This window comes from Colletes latitarsis, chromosome 13 (genome assembly GCF_051014445.1).
Source record: "Colletes latitarsis isolate SP2378_abdomen chromosome 13, iyColLati1, whole genome shotgun sequence".
NCBI classification, from domain to species: Eukaryota; Metazoa; Arthropoda; class Insecta; order Hymenoptera; family Colletidae; genus Colletes; species Colletes latitarsis.
The window spans coordinates 15,173,623-15,193,571 of NC_135146.1; the positions used below are offsets into that span (position 1 = coordinate 15,173,623).

The following is a 19,949-nucleotide window of genomic DNA, read 5'->3' on the forward strand; positions in this document are numbered from 1 at the left end:
GATAATCTAATAAAAATGGTATAGGCATACATAATGTATCTTGCAAACGTTAAACAGGTACGTGTCGAGCTACAACTTGTATATAAAATCCGAATTTTCTCTGAACAATATGTCGTGTCTAAAGAACATTCTTTTCTACAAACAATGATTATACTTTTTCGACGATTAGTTCATTTGAAATATTGTACTAAAAAATTATAATATACGGTACCTACACTTACACATCAAGATTAAAAAAGTAAGAAAAAAAGAGAAAGAGAGAAAGAATTACAGAAATAAATACTCTATATTCTGCGAGTCTTGTTCAAAATATATTGTTACTTCGGTTATCAGTCCATTTTGCTGACTATTTAAGCATTCGAAATTTCCATTCGTGAAATGGATATACTATGTTCTCGAATCTATCAAGAAATATAAATTAATTTTTATAATGCACGATGAAAAAATGACCGAACGTGTAATAGACTCCTTAATGTTTCAATGTGATAGAGTTCTCTTCTTTTTTTAAAGCTCGCACAAGCACCAGAGTGAGGGCAGCTATTACTATCTGTAACATGAAATTTATTATCATTACTACTATATATTTATTATCTTAATCGACGAAATGATTGTAGTAAATTTATAGTGCTTACATGGAGCAAGCATAAAGACAACGCCAGACCGGCGAGCCATCCTGATCTGCCTTCCAGGAACCACGAAATCTCTTCAACGCAACCGTGAAAGAAGGCATTACCAGTAACTGTGTCTCTACACTCGTTAGGTAGCGGTTTTTTCATTTTCAAATAATCCATCGGTCCATCGGCGCCACAACAACCGATCTATTACAAAATCTTTCGATTAATTACGCGGTTGATACCATTTATGCTTTGAATCGATATCGATCGATTACTAAATTTAACGCTACATAAAATGCATTCGTATGAAATTTATTTCATTTTTCGTACAAGGAGGTAGACTTTAATAGTGTATATATCATCTTACGCTCTCTTGAATCAGTTGCAGAATAAACGTTGCTCTTTCATCGTGGTATTTATTAATAAGCGTAGTCATGGAACGCCGTATAAGTGGTTGAATTTTACTATCGTAAGTAGAATAATCCAAAAGTATCGACGTTCCTACCAAGCCAAGAACGAAGCAAAATAATTGTAGACCTACGTACTAAACAAATATATGGAATTGTTTAATGTGTATTATTTTTTCAATGCGTGTTCTTACATATCTACATATTTTCTATAAAGTTTTAAGCTGATATCGTAATTATTCTGTTTCAGGTAAAATACTGCAAATGCGATGAAAGTAAAGGCACGATTTTCATAAACCCGAAGCCTAGTCTTTTACACTTCGTTTCTCCCTCATTTTTCAATTAAATCAATTTTCCGTTAAAAAAAAAACTTGTTAATTGCGCGCGTATTTAATAATGCATGATTGTCGCTAATATCAACACTTGGAGCCGAATTTACGAATATTCGTTCCCTTTCGATCCAACGGATAAAATCGGACGCGTAAACTTATAATTATTTTTCAATATTACAACATAAAATCTCTTATACGTATCAGACAATTCTGTTGTCCTTTAGACTAACTTTCTAAAATGATTAATTAGTAACGTAATATATTACGCTTACAACAAAGAGCCCCAGGATATACTCCGTAAGAGTAACACCGCAACCGACGAATGTAATAATTATGATGAATATTGAAGCCGCAAGTAGGATGTAAATTCCAATGTAAAATTCATACATATCAAGGAATTCGACCCATTCTTGGAAACCTGGATCCAGCCTTAGCCACATGCACAATCCGAACATTGCGCTGCCGAGTAACTAGGTAATAACAAACGCAAATAAAATTTAAACAAACCATTTGTCGATCATTGTCTTTCAATTCATTTCTGTTAAAAAAAATTTCATTTCAATTTAATATTAATATAATTTGGCATTGTTGGTGTAAAATAATGTAATTCTTTAATAGTTGTAGTCTCGTATTCGTCACGCTGATAAACACTGATACGATTGATACGCTGTGATCTGACTCACATTGATTCGATTGTATTAAGACAGTATATAAATCTAAATTGCTTTCGCACGCGTATTCGTATTGTAATTTGCTCGCAACGCTAATTATTCATGGGATAAAAATTATCTTCTTGCCTAACTATTCGGCGATTCGATAATAAAATATCGTGAAAAGAATATATGTAAATAATATATAAAATTTCTGCTTATCCTTTGATAAGAGGATTTCTCTCATTTACAATCGTATTTGTTTTCATTTTGTTCGCTCACCCATATAATGGCATTTAAGCAGAAGATGGTAAATTTTATACACTGAATTCGTTGCTCCAATTGGGCTCCGGAAGTTTTGGTAACCATTGCTCGACACTATCAGTTTCAACACTCGTATATACTAAATAAATTTGTAATTGTAGCCACGATTAAATATCTTTCTCTTTTTCGTAAGAATCACTCGATGAGATAGTACTTATTAAAACGTAGACACCGTAGTTATGGACGTATCCGGCGACGGATACCTGAAACCTCCACCTAGTATTCTCTTTATCATCAGCAAACATAAGATAACTGGATAAGAACGTCCTAGATAAAAAGAATGGTCATGTATGATTCATTCGCATCAGAGAAAAGTGTCATCAAAGATGCAGGTTTCGGGGGAAAGTAGGATTCGTTAAAGAAACGTTGACTAAACTAGTGTCGTATAAAGGAGAATGTTAAAAAACGGCTATTTCTGACTTCACCTGATGATGAAAAATTTTTGCAGGACCTTTAAGAATGTCGGTCAAGGAACAAAAGGAATAGTCATAAAAATACAAAAGTTGCGTAATAAAAATATATATTTATATAAAGCTGCTCACACAATAAACTAAATGACGTATACATCGAGTATCCTAAAAAATTTTATAAACATATTGCTCATTTTGATAAAAAGTGTGGCGATAGATTAAACGAAACAGTTCTTGTCGTATTTTTTTTTCGAAATTTTACAACTTGCCCTCGTGTGGAAATTGAAATATCGTTACAGACGTAGGATCTAAAATTAGATTTAGGGGGTCTAAACGTAAACACGCTGCTAGCACGTACTTACGTTGTCTTCCTAGTTAGAAAACCACAGCTTTAACAAGATTTTTTTCCCAAATTACCAACAGTATTTCAAATATACTGCCCCCTCTTCTAACAGTGATATACGCTAAATTGATATTTTGATACATTTGTAAAACATTATTCATGTTTAAACAAACTGCATATTTGCTTCTTCCACACTCGAAAACATACTCTAGCTTCGAACGATTTCCATTTGTTTTCGAGAAATGTAATCCTTAGTTTCTTTCCTTGTTTTCTTCATTTCTAAATTATTACTGCAATCTCCGGGTAGTAATTTATAATACTCCGGGTTTTATACATATTATGATCAAGTAGTAACTCTGAATATGGAACAAAGGCGTTCCAGCGTCAGCATCAGAAATGGTATCTAAACCGAATATGTAGCTGGAAAGTGGGGATGCAGCATGAAGCAAGATATTAAAGCTTTGCTGATGTAGACATCGAGTAAGCTAAACGAAACGGGAGCTTCTGGAATTTTATTCGTCAGAATCACCGACATTTTTCATTTTCAAGATTGAAACAATTTCATTTTTTTACTGACTTTTGATACCCTTTACTCGTCTGGTGTTTACGTGAGTTATGCAAGAATTCATGCTTCTTCAAATTCTAATTGGTTTTTCTGTCTTGGCGACAGCGATCCCAAAGCCGGAAAACGAACACAAGACACGAGTCATCGATAAGGTTTGTTCTTAGTTTTTAAGTACTTGGAATTGTTCAATTCACGTGCCAAAATACGTTCGTGGTCGATCGTTGTAAAAATAAACTTTGCTACTACTTTTATAACGAAAATTCGAATCTTCTACGTATAACCTTGCTTAATACATTTAAATAATTTCGTGCACTATTGCAGTACAGATTTTTACAAACACATTTTTATTTTCATCTTAGGAACCGAGCGAAGAGGAGCATTATATTAATAGTCAACATAATGCAGCTTACGATCATGAAGCCTTTCTTGGCGAAGAAGCAAAAACTTTTGATCAACTTACCCCTGAAGAAAGTACACGAAGATTAGGAATAATAGTTGATAAAATAGACAAAGATAAAGATGGTTTTGTCACTGTAGAAGAACTTAAATCCTGGATATTGTACACTCAACGGCGTTATATACGAAACAATGTTGACAGACAATGGAAATCTCATAATGTGGAGGGAAAAGAGAAACTTCCATGGACAGAGTACATGGCAATGATTTATGGAGACATGGACGAGCATGAGACAGAAAATCATGAAAAATCCAAAGACAATTCCTTTTCTTACGTAGCTATGCTTAAAAAGGATCGTAGGCGTTGGATAGCAGCAGATTTGGATAACGACGATGCTCTTACGAAAGAAGAGTTTACTGCCTTTCTTCATGCGGAAGAAGCAGATCATACAAAGGATATTGTAGTACTAGAAACTATGGAAGATATTGATAAAGATGAAGATGGCAAAATATCTCTTTCAGAGTATATTGGTATATATTTCGTTTCTTCTTAAATTTCATACGCGCAAATGTTAATTAAAATATATTTTTTTATTATAGGTGATATGTACGAAGGTGCAGAAGGAGAAGAGGAACCAGAATGGGTGAAAAATGAGATAGAGCAATTTTCTATGTATCGAGACAAGGATGGTGATGGTTTTCTGAACTTTGACGAGGTGAAAAATACTGAATTTTTTTAAAAAAGAAAACATATATTCTTTAACCCTAAATAAATTTTTTATTTTTCTATAGGTCAAAGCTTGGATTATTCCAGCTGACTTTGATCATGCAAAGGCTGAATCTAGACACTTAATATTCGAAGCAGACATGGATGGAGACCAAAAACTTACAAAGGAAGAAATATTAGAAAAATACGATATTTTTGTTGGTTCTCAAGCTACTGATTTTGGGGAAGCATTAACCAGGCACGATGAATTTTAATAAGCTTTCCTGCATATTTTCCAAATAATACTTTTATAAACAAATGCAAAAAATACGTTGGAGATATCGAGAAGAAAATGTATAAAACATTTATGAAAAATATTTATCTTTACCAGTAGGCTAAGAATCTCTTTATAACGGCTAATTTTTACTTACCTCATGACATTGCCTCTAAATGACATTATATCTTTTAAAAATGTAAATAAGTGTTCATTTTAATAAATTACAAATATTTTAAATGTCCTTAATTAAATAAAAAGCAGTTTGGTTGGTACCTTTGCATGTATCACAGCATGCTGACAGTAAGTGTTTCTTTCTTTATACTTTACGTATAGCTTAATATGGTTGTATCTTGTACATCGCAATCCACTATTGTAATACTATATTGTAAGTACACTATCAGATAAGTGATAGATTGGTACGACGATGATTATTTTTATCAGATAAGCTGTGTTTCTAGAATGAGTCGATCGGATTCATTCGTTTCAAAATGAAGGGAATATATTCAAGTATATTTTTAAGTATGTGCACAGTGTCTCTAGTACTTGGTAATTGTATTTAAAACATTTCAACTTTTCAACAAATTTGGGAAAAATTCAAATTAAAAACATCTTTATTGTTTACTTTTTAGCAATTATAGACGAGGATAAACCATACTGTTTTCACTTTAGATGGGTACCACCAATGTACGATAATAGACCAGAGAAGTATAATTGTACCATGTCCAAAGGTGTACCTTGTATTGAACCTCTAATCCCCACAAGTAAAATTATATAAGATATATTTATCCTAAGATAATAAATTATTATTGACAATTAAAAATAATAAAAATTATATAAATTTCAGAGGTTCCACCAAATATGACTGAATTGTGGAATATGCGAAACGAGACCATTCTATGTCCTTTAACATCTGGAAATGTTTGTATAAAATATATTTTTGAATACAATAATAATAGTAAGTATATTATTCTTGAATAACGCAAAATACAAAAAACAAATCCTAAAAGACTAAAATTGATTACAGTCGTTAATATGTCCTTTTTTTGTGGAAAAATAATGGAAGATCAAGTGACAGCTATTACGTCAGGATGCTATCGACAAAATGTAAGTAATTTTCTTAAATAAGATATATGTTGAATCTGATTTATATAAATAATTTACATATTTCTATAGGTGGGTGGTTACACAATTGAAACTTGTGCTTGTGAATCTAGAAGAGAACCTTGTAATGCATCAATAAAAACAAAATATTCGGTTATTTTAACGATTGTAAGTTTATTATTCACATTTACGCAATATACAATTGTTAATGATTATTCTTAAAAGTTATTGTATTTTATAGATATATATATATATTTTATCATAAATGTAATTCTTGTATTTAATATGATTTATATTTTATATGTAATATATTAATTTCTTGTTTTATATCTAATTTTTAATTTTTTTTTATTAAATTACTTGTAACAAAAGGCAAAAGGAAAAAACAAATACGAACGTAAGTATGTATTTTAAACATTTTTATCATATACAAAGAACAGGGAATTATAAACAAAATAAATCGAAATAATTAGAAAAATCATTTAATAATCAATATACGTATATGATTAATGATTAAAAATTGTACATAACAATGTTAAAAGTAATTCGAAAAAAGTTATTAAGTGTTTTTTAAAATTAAAGTATTACTAATAAATTATAAAACTTTAATGAAATATAGAAGAGTATTTTAAAAATTAAACGCGACAAATACTCTGAACTAGTAATAACAAGTACGCGTTTCTAGTAAAAAGGTACGATGCTTTTATACCTTTCAAATTAATTCAAATATAATCTTAATTAATATAATTTAGAATATATGTAAAGAAACTGTAATATACGAGATATAAAAATTACTCAATGAGAAGTATATTAAGATCTTACATATCGAAGCCATAACGGTTCAGTAATTGGGCATATCCGTTTATCTAGGAACTTTTCACAACAGTATTATATATATATATATATATATATATATATATACGGATGTATGTATACAGAAAGAAAACTATTTATGTGATCCGTTTATGAATCTGATGGTAGTGCGGACCACGGACAAATACAGTGGCTGATTTTGTATTAACCGCATGGTATATAGTTTAAAATTGCACATATCACTTAAGTATGATGTTCTTCGTGCGATATGTTAAAAAGCTGTTTGTTTTGAATACAATGTAAACGGATATTTAGCGGTGGTATACTTGCCGATGAATGTAAGTATTGCATCGTTACACCTGCTGTGATCTCAGAGAAACATTTGTTTTAGGTTATTAAACTATATAAAATTAATTTTTATATTATCAACAGTCGAAATTTAACTACTTTACGTCAATATTACTTCTTTCTTATACGAATTCTGTTACATTGTTTTCGTATATAATTCGTAAATAATTTCAAGTTTCCTGTGTTCAAAAAAATTCCAATTGCAGCATAGTTTATCCACATTAGTATGAGAAACTCTTTATGTTTCGTAGAATCTGTCTACTATTCTACGAGTCTACCACAAAATGCATATCTTTTATATCATAATACGTGTCTTAAATAAAAATGTTTTTTTTTTTTTTTTATAGAAATATACCGCAATATGGCAGAGCAACAACAGTCACCTCCTGGTTTTAAACGTATGTCTTTAGATAAAATTATCGAAGCTATGACTGCTGATTTGGAAAGTTCTAATGGTCATTATGTCCAATTTGGTGTAAATCCACAACAAGCTACATCTCATAATTGGGGAGATTATTCTTCGGGCCCAACAAGACACTATATTACTAGTCAAACTCCGCCGTCTAATCCACCTACAATGCAATCAATGACTCCGATGAGTACTCCTCTTTACATGCAAGATATGTCAAGTTACGATTCCACGACAGATTCAATTTATTTTCCATCGCAGACGGTAAATCATTTAGGTATAAATGAAAACAACGACTTAATTGGTACAATAGATGTCGGTGGAGGCAATTATATTAATGTAATTTATGGAAATGCTTCGCAAATCATGGCAGAACAATGCCAACTTTCAAATATAACATCCTATAGAAATCAAAATATGATTGATCGAGAATATGGTCTATTTAATGATCGACACATTACAGTACCATCTGATTTGCCGACTCAAAATTTCAATGGAAAACAGTTAATCGACAATTTAGTTGGCAATTGGGTACCAAACCAATCTGGTACTTACAGCCCCTTTGGTGGTTCTCCAAATGTAACACCAGTACCACAATCAAATGCAGATGTAAAAGAACCCGAAGAGCTTCCCAGATGTTCTACAGATTCTCAATATAGAAAGCCTCGTGTAGTAGCAGAAGTTAAACCTATGCGACCTTCTTATTCCGATGTATTGACAAAATCTGCTCCGACACCTCCATCTCCATTAACAGTTCAATCCGTAAAACCAAAACCTGAATCTATAAGTAAGAAGATTTCCAACAAAAATTCAAAGAACAAATCTAAATCTGCAGTATTGAAGAGACAATATTCATCCGGAAGCGATGATCATAATTCTCCAAAAATACAAGTACCACGAAAAGTTTTAGAAAAGAATAATTCAAATCTTCCGAGACGTTGGGTGTCGTTGGATAATCTTGGTTTGCAAACTGAATCCCATGAAATAAATACTTTTGATAGGTCTAATCAATTTGAAAAGAAAAAAATTTCAAAAACTCCTAAGAAGGCAGAAAAGGGAGAAACACTTAATAATTCAAAAATTCAAAATAGTAACTCAAAATCTATTGGAAATTTTCTTAAACGACCTATACAAATAAATAACAATTTGAACACAATAAATACTTCTAGCCAAACCGTTTCCCCTGAAAAAATGGAAAAAAATCAACAAGTTGTAAATAAATCAAATAAAGAAGAGAAAAAAGTTACCAAGGAAAAGAATTGTAAACGTTTTCAAGCTGAAAAAGCACAGCAAATTAAGAAAGCTCAAAGAAATCGAAGAAGAGAGAATAGAGAATCTCCCGTGAAAGATTTGTGTAAAAATTTAAATAAATATGCCAGTCGTTGGTGTAAAATTGGATTAAAAATATTTCATTGGTTGTTACACTTAGTGTCCGACGTAGTTAGTATGAGTGCTAATCTCATTATTCAACTGTAAGTAATATTTAATACAAGAGATGCACTTTACACGATTCAGTGATTTTAGAAATATGTTTAAATATCGTAAATCTTTGTTTTAGTTGTAAATGCGGATGGTATCATACTATACTATATTTAAAATACTCGTGGATTTACATAGCTGTAACATTTTCGAAAATTCGTATTTTAAACGCTGTTGGCAAACAATTAGATAATTGGTTTGGAAATAGTAAATTCGCATTTTGGCGAAAAATAAAAGCTAAAAGTGAAGAAAAAGAAGAAAATAGTAACTGGATACGTGGTGGTCTTGAAACTAATATTGCATTACCTAGCACTGGTGAAGAAGCTATGAAGAGATTATTAGCTTGTAAAGGAAAAGATCCTTACAGTATACTTGGCGTAACACCAACGTGTTCAGACGATGATATTAAAAAGTATTATAAGAGACAAGCTTTTTTGGTGCATCCAGATAAAAATAATCAGCCTGGTGCGGAGGAGGCATTCAAAATACTTGTACATGCCTTTGATATAATTGGTGAACCGGTACTATTTTTATATTCATAATAATAAGATTGCAATGAAAGTTATTTCTAAAGTTCTTTGTAGAAACGTTACATTTAAAATTTTATTTTAATTTATTATTTTTTATTTTAGGAACGTAGACAAGCATTTGATCAAACTAGACAAGTAGAAGCAGCTTGGGGTGAATTGAGCGATTTACTCTCTCAACTTCACAGAAAGATGGAACAGGCGGCAAATACAATAAGGTGTACGAATTGTGGTTTGAGGCACAAAAGAATACCTACACAACGTCCTTGTTATGCAGCACGATTTTGTGCTCAATGTAAAATACGTCATAGTGCAAAAGAAGTAACTATTAAAATTGATTAGAAACAAGGAACTTGTATTGAACTGTGCTTCTAAATAGATTATATATTAAATAGGGAGACATCTGGGCAGAATCTCGTTTAATGGGTTTCCTTTGGCATTATTATGCATGCATGGAAGGAGCAGTATATGATGTCACTGATTGGGCAGCTTGTCAAGCTGGTAATTTAAAACATCTGAGAGCAAATACACATAGCGTACAGTACAGGATTGTCTTGGGCCAACGACCGCCTTCGCAAACAGCCAGTAGTGGTAAAAAACGTCAACAAATAGACCCAAATACGAGGTATTGCTATTTTATAATTTCAATAAAATGCTTAATTTTTTCTTTTCTTTTTTTTTATTAACAAATTGTTTTTTTATCAAATAGCGAAGCAGATTTCGAAGACTTTTTAAATAATCTGTACAATCACAGCAAGACCGGAACTTCAAGCGCACCAGGAGATCAAAACTCCTTTAGAGATTGTAAGCGACGTAAAGCTAAACGTAAGAAGTAAACAAATAATGGCAAGTTACTTCCTAATCTTTTAGTATCCTTCATGTATGATTATACAGTAATATACATACATACTTCTCTAATGAATTTTCATATTCTTTCTTTGAAACAAATATCGGTAATATTCAGTGATTTTAGCACAATATTGAAATTATACTAGACAAATTTTAATAAATATACATATATACGTATATCATCACGGTAACGTATTTTTTGTCATAAAAGGTAACTTTATTTCTATTTTTTATTGTAACGACAAAAGTTTAGCATAGCAAAAATGTCGCAAAATAAAGCTTATTTAAGAAATGTGAGATGAAAATCTGCTTAATGTTAGGAAAATAATTTGAAACGTAAATATTTTAAACACTGATTTACATATACGTAAAAACTGCTTGTACTTTCCTAGAATAACAAAATATACATTTTAAATTTATTTAAAATATAAAAGTTCGTAATAGTACGATTTATTAAATATAATTAAAAAAAAAAAAAAAATAAATAAATAAATAAATAAATAAATAAATAAAGGTGAAATGTACTGCAAATTACATTTCAAAGAAAAGGGGAATTAATACTAAATTAAAACAAAAACTCTATGTAGAATGCAAGCCATTTTCATATTACATTCATAATATAGACTTTAATAATACAGATTGAGAATTGGATTAATAAAAAAAAGTATTAAAAAAGTAAAAAGTTCAATGCTTATTGAAGCATAAACAACCTTTTAATTCACCCTGAATATAATACTCGAGAAATATTAATGTTACAGTAGTATTTTAACATAGTATGCAAAGTGAAATTACAATAAGTTGTTCCAAGGATATTTTTCTTTTTTTAATGAAACTGACAAGCAATGAAAAGAATTTAATAAAATCTGTGTATCTCGAAGCACTTGAAATAACGTATCTGCTTTCAGTAAACTTTAAATGTAATAACCATGCAATATAAGTATATAAAAATTTTTTATTACATATATAAATTTTTATAATATGTTCCAAGTTTGTTCGATTTTCGATTACAGTTAAAATAGTAGCCTACGCATGTAATTGATGTACATATACATATATTAACGAAGATTACACGAGTAATATCAAATCTGTATCTTCTGACATTGTATGTTTCTGCATCATCATTATTTACTATGAGTCATGATCTCTGAACAGTTATAATTGGTAGCATATAAAAAACTAAATGATTGGCGTATATGAAATAAGACTGATTTTTTTCTCTTTGTTATCCATAAGTTACATACTAGATAGAAATGTTTAAAATACTCAATTTCGTGTGAATATTCTTTGATGTTTCAATTGAGATTTTTAGAATTTATTCTCTTAAATTGCATGCAAATGCTATAATTACTATTTAAATTTAAAGCTAAAAGTAATTACGATGTACAAATTTCATTCTGCATTATACAAGGTATGCTGCAAATAATATAAATACAGTTAACAAAAATAATGTTAAAGTATTTATAGAAATATATTAATCTGTATGTTATTAAAAAATTTTATTTATACACTTTATTTGTATAATAAAAAAAATTGTGCAATTCTTTGTATATGCAGATGAAATCATACGAATGTGTATTGAATGAGTTTTACAATAAAGATACACATTAGACATACAGCTTATAAATTTGAGTATAAATATAATAAAATATTTTCAGCCGATACCTTTATCTCTATTATACGAAGAAATTTAGAACTATGTCTGTGTGCTTGAGAATTCATAATAAAACGCTTTTAAATAACTTTCATGCACTTTTCATATTTTTGCTTGAAAAACTTTATTTCTACTAATTGAATTGGTACAACAAAATTAACGAAATTTAAACATCATTTTCACTTGTGTAGACAGAAAGTATAAAGTCAGCTTTTTACATGAAATATTATTCTAGTGTCCCTTCTAAAAATACAAGTGCATCAACATTATTTATTGCATTTTTTACATCTCGTTTTTGTATAGTCTTTTTCTTTTTCATCTGTACAGTATGTTTATAAGATTCTTTAGCAAGAGAATCTATAAATAATTCCTGCAATAAAAAGTAAAATTAATATAAATATTGCATGGCACAAAATACATATACTTAATTAATTGTCTGACTGAATTATTAGACAACAGAATTTCACTATATAATTCATTGAATTACTTAACAATTTTTGTGTACAATAGTTGAATTTTATACAAATCAGACTTGGTATATTTAATATACCATAAACTGTTATAAAGTAAGAATTTCCGAAAAATGACATTTCAAATATTCAAACTTAATATATGCACCTTACGATACTAATTACATTTCGAGATAAATCATTAACGAATTTATAATTTTTAATGATTGAATGTTTTATAATCAGCGTAATGTAACGATATAAATGTGACTATAATTACCGTAGATTTTGCAATTAGGAAAACGGCTTCTTGGTTAACCATATTTACTTCGGGATCCATTTTTATAATTGTTTTTACCCGGCTTAACGGTAACTTTACTAATTTTTCTTTTTGTTCTTCGTCAGAACGGATATTATTCTCAGTTTCTTCTTGGGAAGTTTCTTCACCAGTGCTAATATTACTGTCATTTAATTCTTTATCATTTGTACTTGGTTCGTTTTCAAAATTTGCCATGTTTACGTTGATCACGTTGAAGGAAATCGCGTCGCGATTTATCGATAAAATATCGATTACGATTCGACTACTATACTTTAATGTTAATATTACTAAATATAGAAGAAATACAATAAAATGAAATATTATTCATTGGAAGTAGCCACGTATAATGAAAGCAAGCGCTGAAAGAAAAATAGCGAAATACAATAAAATTTATACAAGTTATCGTTTACGTGTATGAAGCCTTTAAGTAACGTGAAAAAGGACCTTTAAGAGCGATATGTTCTGTTCTAGGTACAGTACAAGTTCGCCGCGAGGAACGCATTTTCGACTACACCGCAGAGTAACATACAGAAGCGACTCTTGTATCGGAATTCGGAATCTTTGATGTTCGATACCCTAATTTCGGGGACCTTGAACGTATCCCTTCGAGGCAATATCGCCAATGTTTTAGTACTCTCGTTTGGCATACAAGAAAGGCAAAATTGTTCGCCCGACGAGTACCCTTTACGTATAATTAGCATTGCTAATAAATGAAATACCAAATGTAATTGAGCCCGCGCTATGTCAATTTACATGTGTGCACCCTAAAATTTGGTTTCGCAAAAACTAGAAAGTGTCGCTTCTGTATATTATTCCGTGACTTTGTGCTATAGCATGCCATTTTGAGAAACACAGTTGCCAATCTAAAGCTTTTAAATACGACGGTAAATGCTTTTCAATTTCCACATGGACATCGGACTTTTATTTACGACTGGTAATTTGACAGTCGTTTCGAAATTTATGAAAATCTCTTGAAATATGGAAGAGAAATCTTTGAAAGGGCAGTCAACGGAAAATACAGGTTTTTAAACATAAACTACAATTTCAAAACATGGACATATAATTTATTATATTCGTTTTATTACAGACGTCAACCAAGATGAATTGATTATTCAACAACAAAGGCGAATCGAAAAAGAGGTTAATATTCACTTTCTGTCATTTTAGAAATTTATCTATTGCACATTTTCTTATCAATTAATAATCAAATTTTATTAGAGAATTACAAATTATGACTTTTTATTTTTAATAACTGTTATTAATTTTCATTCCTGTTCTGTTGTATCCCATTCTTCGGTAAACTTTATGTTTGCTAAAGTAGAAAATGTGGAATACATAAAAATAATCTTTTAATTTAATACAATTACGGTACCTTATGAAAGAAGGTAATTCTAAAAATTGTTCTAAAGTGTTTACGCGATTATGTTCATTACTATAATACGACGTATAAATTCTTTATTCAAAACTATAGGGAATGGATCGATTGTTTTTCAGATTTCTGAATCTATTGCTCTAGTTGGAGAAAAAGAATCGATTAAGAGCTTGGAACGTGAATACACCGAAGATGATGTATATCTTTCTAAAACTAAAGTACTTGGTCAAAAGTATTCGTACGTTAGAAGAACCAGGCCAGATGGAAATTGTTTTTTTAGAGCCTTTAGTTACGCATATTTAGAAAAACTAATTGGAAATAAAGATGAATATGAAAAATTTCGTGAATTTGCATTAAAAAGTAAAGACAGTTTGGTAGAATTAGGTTTTCCCCAATTTACGGTCGAAGATTTTCATGATACGGTAAATATATGAAATTATAATTGGCCTAGTAACAAACTTATTATCTTGTGTTTTAAAAGTAATTTGTCAATTTCATTTTTAAGAATATATGTACCTGGAAGCTGTTAGAAAAAAGTACTTTATTTCTTTTTGCCATTACAGTTTATGGAAGTAATTGACAAAGTAGGAGGAGATGCAGAATCAAGTTACATCGAACTACACAAACTTTTCAATGAACAGGGTTATTCTGATTATGTCGTTGTATATCTTAGATTAATTACATCTGGTCAATTACAACGTGAAGCTGATTTTTATCAACATTTTATAGAAGGAGAACGTACTATTTCCGAATTCTGCCATCAAGTGAGTACGATAAGTGTTACTTTTCGTTATTGTTTTATATTAGAATACTATTATTGATAATATACATTTACTAATCTAATCGAATGAATTTTGTATGAACTACGAAAAAATATTGCAATATATTTTTGCAGGAAGTGGAACCAATGTACAAAGAATCTGATCACATTCACATTATAGCAATGAGTACTGCTTTAGGAACTGGAGTACGAGTTCGTTACATGGATCGAGGTGCAGGTACCGAAGTAATTGCACATGACTTTCCAGATGGTGCCACTCCAGCAGTTCATTTATTATATCGTCCTGGTCATTATGACATTCTTTACCCTTGATAAATTTCGCACAACAACAATTTGGAAAGTCTCTTTCATGACAAAGATTTATCATTTAACAAATTATATCTTACGTATGTACTAAAAATTTATAAAACTTATTATTTGATGAGATATCGTATAATAATGTAATTACAAACAATCAATTTAAATTTGATGATGTATACTATAAGAATATGAAGTTTTATGTGAAAGAGAGTTATTTACTTATACATTTTATCTTCTAAAAAGGTACGAGATTAAAGAAATTCTTTTCAATTGTAATAAATTGTTTTCCAATTCAAATTATAAGTTAATTATATAAAGTAAATAATAAATAATTTAACAATAAACGTAAAGTGTTATTTCTTATGTCTCAAGTAAACGTATAGATATTAAATATCGTTCAAAATTGGGAATTAAAGAAAGAAGAAGAGCTATATAAAAAATCATATATTAACAGGATAATACACTAACAATATGTGTTATTTCTACAGTAATAATATTATCTTTTATAAATAGAAGCGTAACAAAAATTCTTAAAAGTAAAGTACATTTTATGTAAATATGAAACGAGAATGTAGGTAGAAGTTAAATTAAAAATTTTATTTGGGTACATTTAGTCATGACAAACACGCAAATATGCATATTTGAACACTGAAAATATTTCTTATTATTCTCATTCTTGTATTTATCTTTGCATAGCACGTACTTGCTCCGTAACTTGTTCCAAAATTAGGGAATTCCTACTCATGGAATCCATTTGACATTCTAAATGTGTAGCTATAAGAGCAAGTTTGGTCAAATTTGTTTCAGCAGTTTCTAAACTGTGCTCTTGCTGTGCAAAATTTTTAGCACTGTGCATTAATATCTGTAAACGTATCTTAATTAGAAAAAGAATCAAATTTTTTTATAGATACTACGTAAAACTCATACAAGGTATTACTTCGCTGCTCTTGGAACCCCTCTGAATTTGTCTTGCAAGAGAAGCAATGTTATTCACGTTAACTTGTACTCTATCTGCCAATCTCATTTTCGACTCGACAAACAAACTGCGAGCACTCGTACTTGAAGCTGAAGCCATACTGCAATTTCGTATAAATTTTAAATGAAAAAACATTTTTCTTTCATAACCTTATTTAAATTTATTTGATAAAATGTTACTGAAATTCTAAAAAATACTTTAACTTTAATAAAATGATTTAAAGTAATAGTGCTATATTCTAAACACACATAAGATATATGTCACGGCTATACGTACGTGTTTATTTAACGTGAAATAATCAAAACTAAAATCAGCTGATAGCTATTCGCAAGTACCTACATATATCTGAATTTCGAGCTGCATATTTTTATATGCATTTCAGATATTGATATCTATTTACTGGATTACATACTTGAACGCTTATCAATACAATTAGATCGAGCACTAGAAAAATGCACCGCTGCACTTGTTCCGGAGTACAGCTACCCCCACTCCTGCTACTCCTGATACGCACTATGTACCTTAATTATTCGTTAATAACTCCTTTTCTGGGAATAAAATATGAACGTTTAGAATCGAAGAATGTAGTATGGACCCTTGGCAACATTCAAGGATACTTTTTCTACCCATGGCATGCGTTATTAAATAGTTATTAACAAATATCGGAAGTCGGAACATTTACTTTCCTCTACTTTTTCCATTAATTCCTTAATTTGTTTAATTCTAAAGTATTCTAATCACTTAAAATCATTATTTGAATCTAATTAAGTTCTTCTACCATTTCTCTATACATTATTTCATATAATTAATTAGTTATAAACGATTACTGGAAGCGATACTCGTTCAAATATTGCGCCAAAAGTGACAAAGTATAGTATCGCCATCTATCGGAATGTTAGAGGAAGTATCCGGAGTAACCTCCCCTCGCCCCCCAAGGTTTGGTGCACACGAACGGTATCGCCATCTAAGAACAGGTTTTGTACTAAACAAAGTACAGCTACCCCCACTCCTCCTACTCCTGATATGCAATACCTTGATTACATATTCGCTAATAACTTCTTTTCTGGGAATAAAATATGAACTTTTAGAGTTTAAGAATATAGCTGAGACCCTTGGCAACATTCGAGGATACTTTTTCTACCCATGGCATACGTTATTAAATAGTTATTAACAAATATCGGAAGTCGGAACATTTACTTTCCTCTACTTTTTCCATTAATTCCTTAATTTGTTTAATTCTAAAGTATTCTAATCACTTAAAATCATTATTTGAATCTAATTAAGTTCTTCTACCATTTCTCTATACATTATTTCATATAATTAATTAGTTATAAACGATTACTGGAAGCGATACTTGTTCAAATATTGCGCCAAAAATGACAAAGTATAGTATCGCCATCTATCGGAATGTTAGAGGAAGTATCCGGAGTTCAGTCCCCTCACCCCCCAAGGTTTGGTGCACACGAACGGTATCGCCATCTAAGAACAGGTCTCGAACTAAAAAAGTTACAGCTACCCCCACTCCTGCTACTCCTGATACGCACTATGTACCTTAATTATTCGTTAATAACTCCTTTTCTGGGAATAAAATATGAACTTTTAGAATCGAAGAATGTAGTATAGACCCTTGGCAACATACAAGGATACTTTTTCTACCCATGGCATGCGTTATTAAATAGTTATTAATCAATACGTGGAAGTCGGCATACGTCTTCGAACTTTTTAACGCGACACCTTAGGGATCTATCGCTAATAACTAATTAATTAGAGCGAGGAGCGGTGCAAAATTGGTCTTTAAATGTTGCTAGAGATGTCCACTATGTTCTCTAATAGCCAAAATATGCGTGTCATTGTTGAAAAGTTGATAATTCATGGATTGAAGCAGGCGGTGATACAGCCGTAAATGTTCCGACTTCCGATATTTGTTAATAACTATTTAATAACGCATGCCATGGGTAGAAAAAGTATCCTCGAATGTTGCCAAGGGTCTCAGCTATATTCTTAAACTCTAAAAGTTCATATTTTATTCCCAGAAAAGAAGTTATTAGCGAATATGTAATCAAGGTATTGCATATCAGGAGTAGGAGGAGTGGGGGTAGCTGTACTTTGTTTAGTACAAAACCTGTTCTTAGATGGCGATACCGTTCGTGTGCACCAAACCTTGGGGGGCGAGGGGAGGTTACTCCGGATACTTCCTCTAAGATTCCGATAGGTGGCGACACTTTGCCAATTTTTTGAATAAATAAGTATCTCTTCCAGAAATTGTTTATAACTAATTAATTAGATAAAATAATGTATAGAAAAGTGGTTGACGAACTTAATTTGTTACGAATAATGATTTTAAGTGATTATAATACTGTAGAATTGAAAAAATTAAGGAATTAATGGGATAAGTGGAGGAGAATGTAAATAAAAAGTATAGAAAATAAATGTATTGTGACTTTAATTTTTTATTAATAAAAACATAAGGAATGTCTTACACTTTTAAAATTCTATTATACAGAAACACACATCTTGCAATCTTGAAAACGCTTTTATAAATAAATTAAGTTATTGCGTAACATATTTTGAACAATTCTATCTTCTAGTCTTATTCTAAAACATACATGCAATGTATATTTTTTAGTTATATCCATTTTAACAACAAATATTAATTGTAAATCGAATTCTCTCGGCTTCGTAGGACTGTTTGGTAAGTATTTTTATATGCTATTTCTAAAATAAATTTTACATTCGTTTAATACTAATGAACAACCAACAATTGTTGCTTTGCACAATTTCATTCTTCGATTGGCATTCCTGAAAACATTCCTTTGTTAAGGAATTTTCTGGAATTTGAAAATTCAACCCTTTCTTTTTGCATTACATCCCATTGAGCTTCAATTTCGAGAGATACATGGTCGCGTTTTTATTATTAATTTAGTTTATTTACTAAGCGGTACGATCTTACATGGTCTCTTGCACGATGCCACATTACATATTATGTACAAGCTATGCGTGTATTTCTGGACACAGTGAACGATACCCATGGATCGCATTCAGTGGGAGTGTCGGAACGATGGAATAAGATGACGCGAGATCTGAAAATCAAAGAAACCCTTGTCGATCATCCATGCTCTATTAAAACATTCTTTAAAGGACCCAACATTAAAGCGCTTCCGATGCATTCTTACTCCATGCAATTTAGACATTGCAATTTAACCTATACATAACCAAAAAAATTTATCTGATAATAACTTTAGAAATATACATATACATAGACATAAAGACCGATAAAGTTAATTATAAAAATGTAAATTTTATTTACTAACCATACGGATACATAAGTCCGAGAGTCTTTTTGCCGTAGATGGTGGCAAATTAAACTAATTAACAAATAAAACTAATTACTCTGTTCCTTGCGATTAATTTACGAACTTTTAGAGTTTAATTCTGCAAATGCAAATGCAAGTGATTTCAGGCGACAAAAGAAACTACAATATCAGCGACACTGGCGGGGTGTTTCAGAAATACGGCGTAACAGTAACGAATAACGAGACTTTTCTCTCTAT

At 30.6% G+C, this 19,949-nt stretch overlaps 6 protein-coding genes and 1 long non-coding RNA gene across 8 annotated transcripts; 3 read left to right on the forward strand and 4 right to left on the reverse strand.

Annotated features, from left to right (window-relative positions):
• Nucleotides 1-309: 309 nt before the first annotated feature.
• Nucleotides 310-2,395, reverse strand: Tsp2a (tetraspanin 2A). Its single transcript, XM_076780567.1, has 5 exons — nt 2,286-2,395; nt 1,626-1,823; nt 982-1,158; nt 633-818; nt 310-547 (listed from the first exon to the last, which is right to left on the reverse strand). Exons 1-5 carry the CDS (start codon nt 2,370-2,372, stop codon nt 470-472), a joined length of 726 nt encoding a protein of 241 aa, XP_076636682.1. The 5' UTR covers nt 2,373-2,395; the 3' UTR covers nt 310-469.
• A 1,045-nt stretch (nt 2,396-3,440) lies between these two features.
• Scf (Calumenin B scf) lies at nt 3,441-5,264 on the forward strand. Its single transcript, XM_076780368.1, has 4 exons — nt 3,441-3,797; nt 4,005-4,572; nt 4,642-4,757; nt 4,834-5,264. Exons 1-4 carry the CDS (start codon nt 3,696-3,698, stop codon nt 5,020-5,022), a joined length of 975 nt encoding a protein of 324 aa, XP_076636483.1. The 5' UTR covers nt 3,441-3,695; the 3' UTR covers nt 5,023-5,264.
• A 127-nt stretch (nt 5,265-5,391) lies between these two features.
• LOC143349588 (uncharacterized) lies at nt 5,392-6,390 on the forward strand. Its single transcript, XM_076780932.1, has 6 exons — nt 5,392-5,570; nt 5,654-5,785; nt 5,869-5,979; nt 6,049-6,128; nt 6,198-6,293; nt 6,367-6,390. Exons 1-6 carry the CDS (start codon nt 5,513-5,515, stop codon nt 6,388-6,390), a joined length of 501 nt encoding a protein of 166 aa, XP_076637047.1. The 5' UTR covers nt 5,392-5,512.
• A 705-nt stretch (nt 6,391-7,095) lies between these two features.
• LOC143349380 (ubiquitin thioesterase otubain-like) lies at nt 7,096-15,734 on the forward strand. 2 transcript variants are annotated; one of them, XM_076780587.1, is made up of 10 exons: nt 7,096-7,276; nt 7,634-9,167; nt 9,254-9,695; nt 9,807-10,022; nt 10,097-10,326; nt 10,411-10,526; nt 14,057-14,109; nt 14,464-14,763; nt 14,905-15,105; nt 15,237-15,734. In XM_076780587.1, the coding sequence occupies exons 2-10, from the start codon at nt 7,648-7,650 to the stop codon at nt 15,432-15,434; spliced, it is 3,276 nt and encodes a 1,091-aa protein (XP_076636702.1). In that variant the 5' UTR covers nt 7,096-7,276; nt 7,634-7,647; the 3' UTR covers nt 15,435-15,734. The 2 variants fall into 2 exon arrangements, with proteins under 2 accessions (XP_076636702.1, XP_076636703.1); XM_076780588.1 differs by lacking the exons at nt 7,096-7,276; nt 7,634-9,167; nt 9,254-9,695; ... (1 more) ...; nt 10,097-10,326; nt 10,411-10,526 and adding an exon at nt 13,747-13,990 and having other exon boundaries at nt 15,237-15,728.
• Pole4 (DNA polymerase epsilon subunit 4) lies at nt 12,343-13,463 on the reverse strand. The gene is made up of 3 exons (XM_076780589.1): nt 13,414-13,463; nt 12,931-13,328; nt 12,343-12,571 (listed from the first exon to the last, which is right to left on the reverse strand). The coding sequence occupies exons 2-3, from the start codon at nt 13,162-13,164 to the stop codon at nt 12,428-12,430; spliced, it is 378 nt and encodes a 125-aa protein (XP_076636704.1). The 5' UTR covers nt 13,165-13,328; nt 13,414-13,463; the 3' UTR covers nt 12,343-12,427.
• A 264-nt stretch (nt 15,735-15,998) lies between the features above and the next one.
• On the reverse strand, nt 15,999-16,869 carry Borcs7 (BLOC-1 related complex subunit 7). The gene is made up of 3 exons (XM_076780600.1): nt 16,675-16,869; nt 16,360-16,498; nt 15,999-16,284 (listed from the first exon to the last, which is right to left on the reverse strand). The coding sequence occupies exons 2-3, from the start codon at nt 16,495-16,497 to the stop codon at nt 16,105-16,107; spliced, it is 318 nt and encodes a 105-aa protein (XP_076636715.1). The 5' UTR covers nt 16,498; nt 16,675-16,869; the 3' UTR covers nt 15,999-16,104.
• Nucleotides 16,870-18,830: 1,961 nt separating this feature from the next.
• LOC143349262 (uncharacterized) lies at nt 18,831-19,871 on the reverse strand. The gene is made up of 3 exons (XR_013080883.1): nt 19,710-19,871; nt 19,349-19,478; nt 18,831-19,197 (listed from the first exon to the last, which is right to left on the reverse strand). It is a non-coding gene; the product is annotated as an uncharacterized LOC143349262 (long non-coding RNA).
• Between the last annotated feature and the right edge of the window lie 78 nt (nt 19,872-19,949).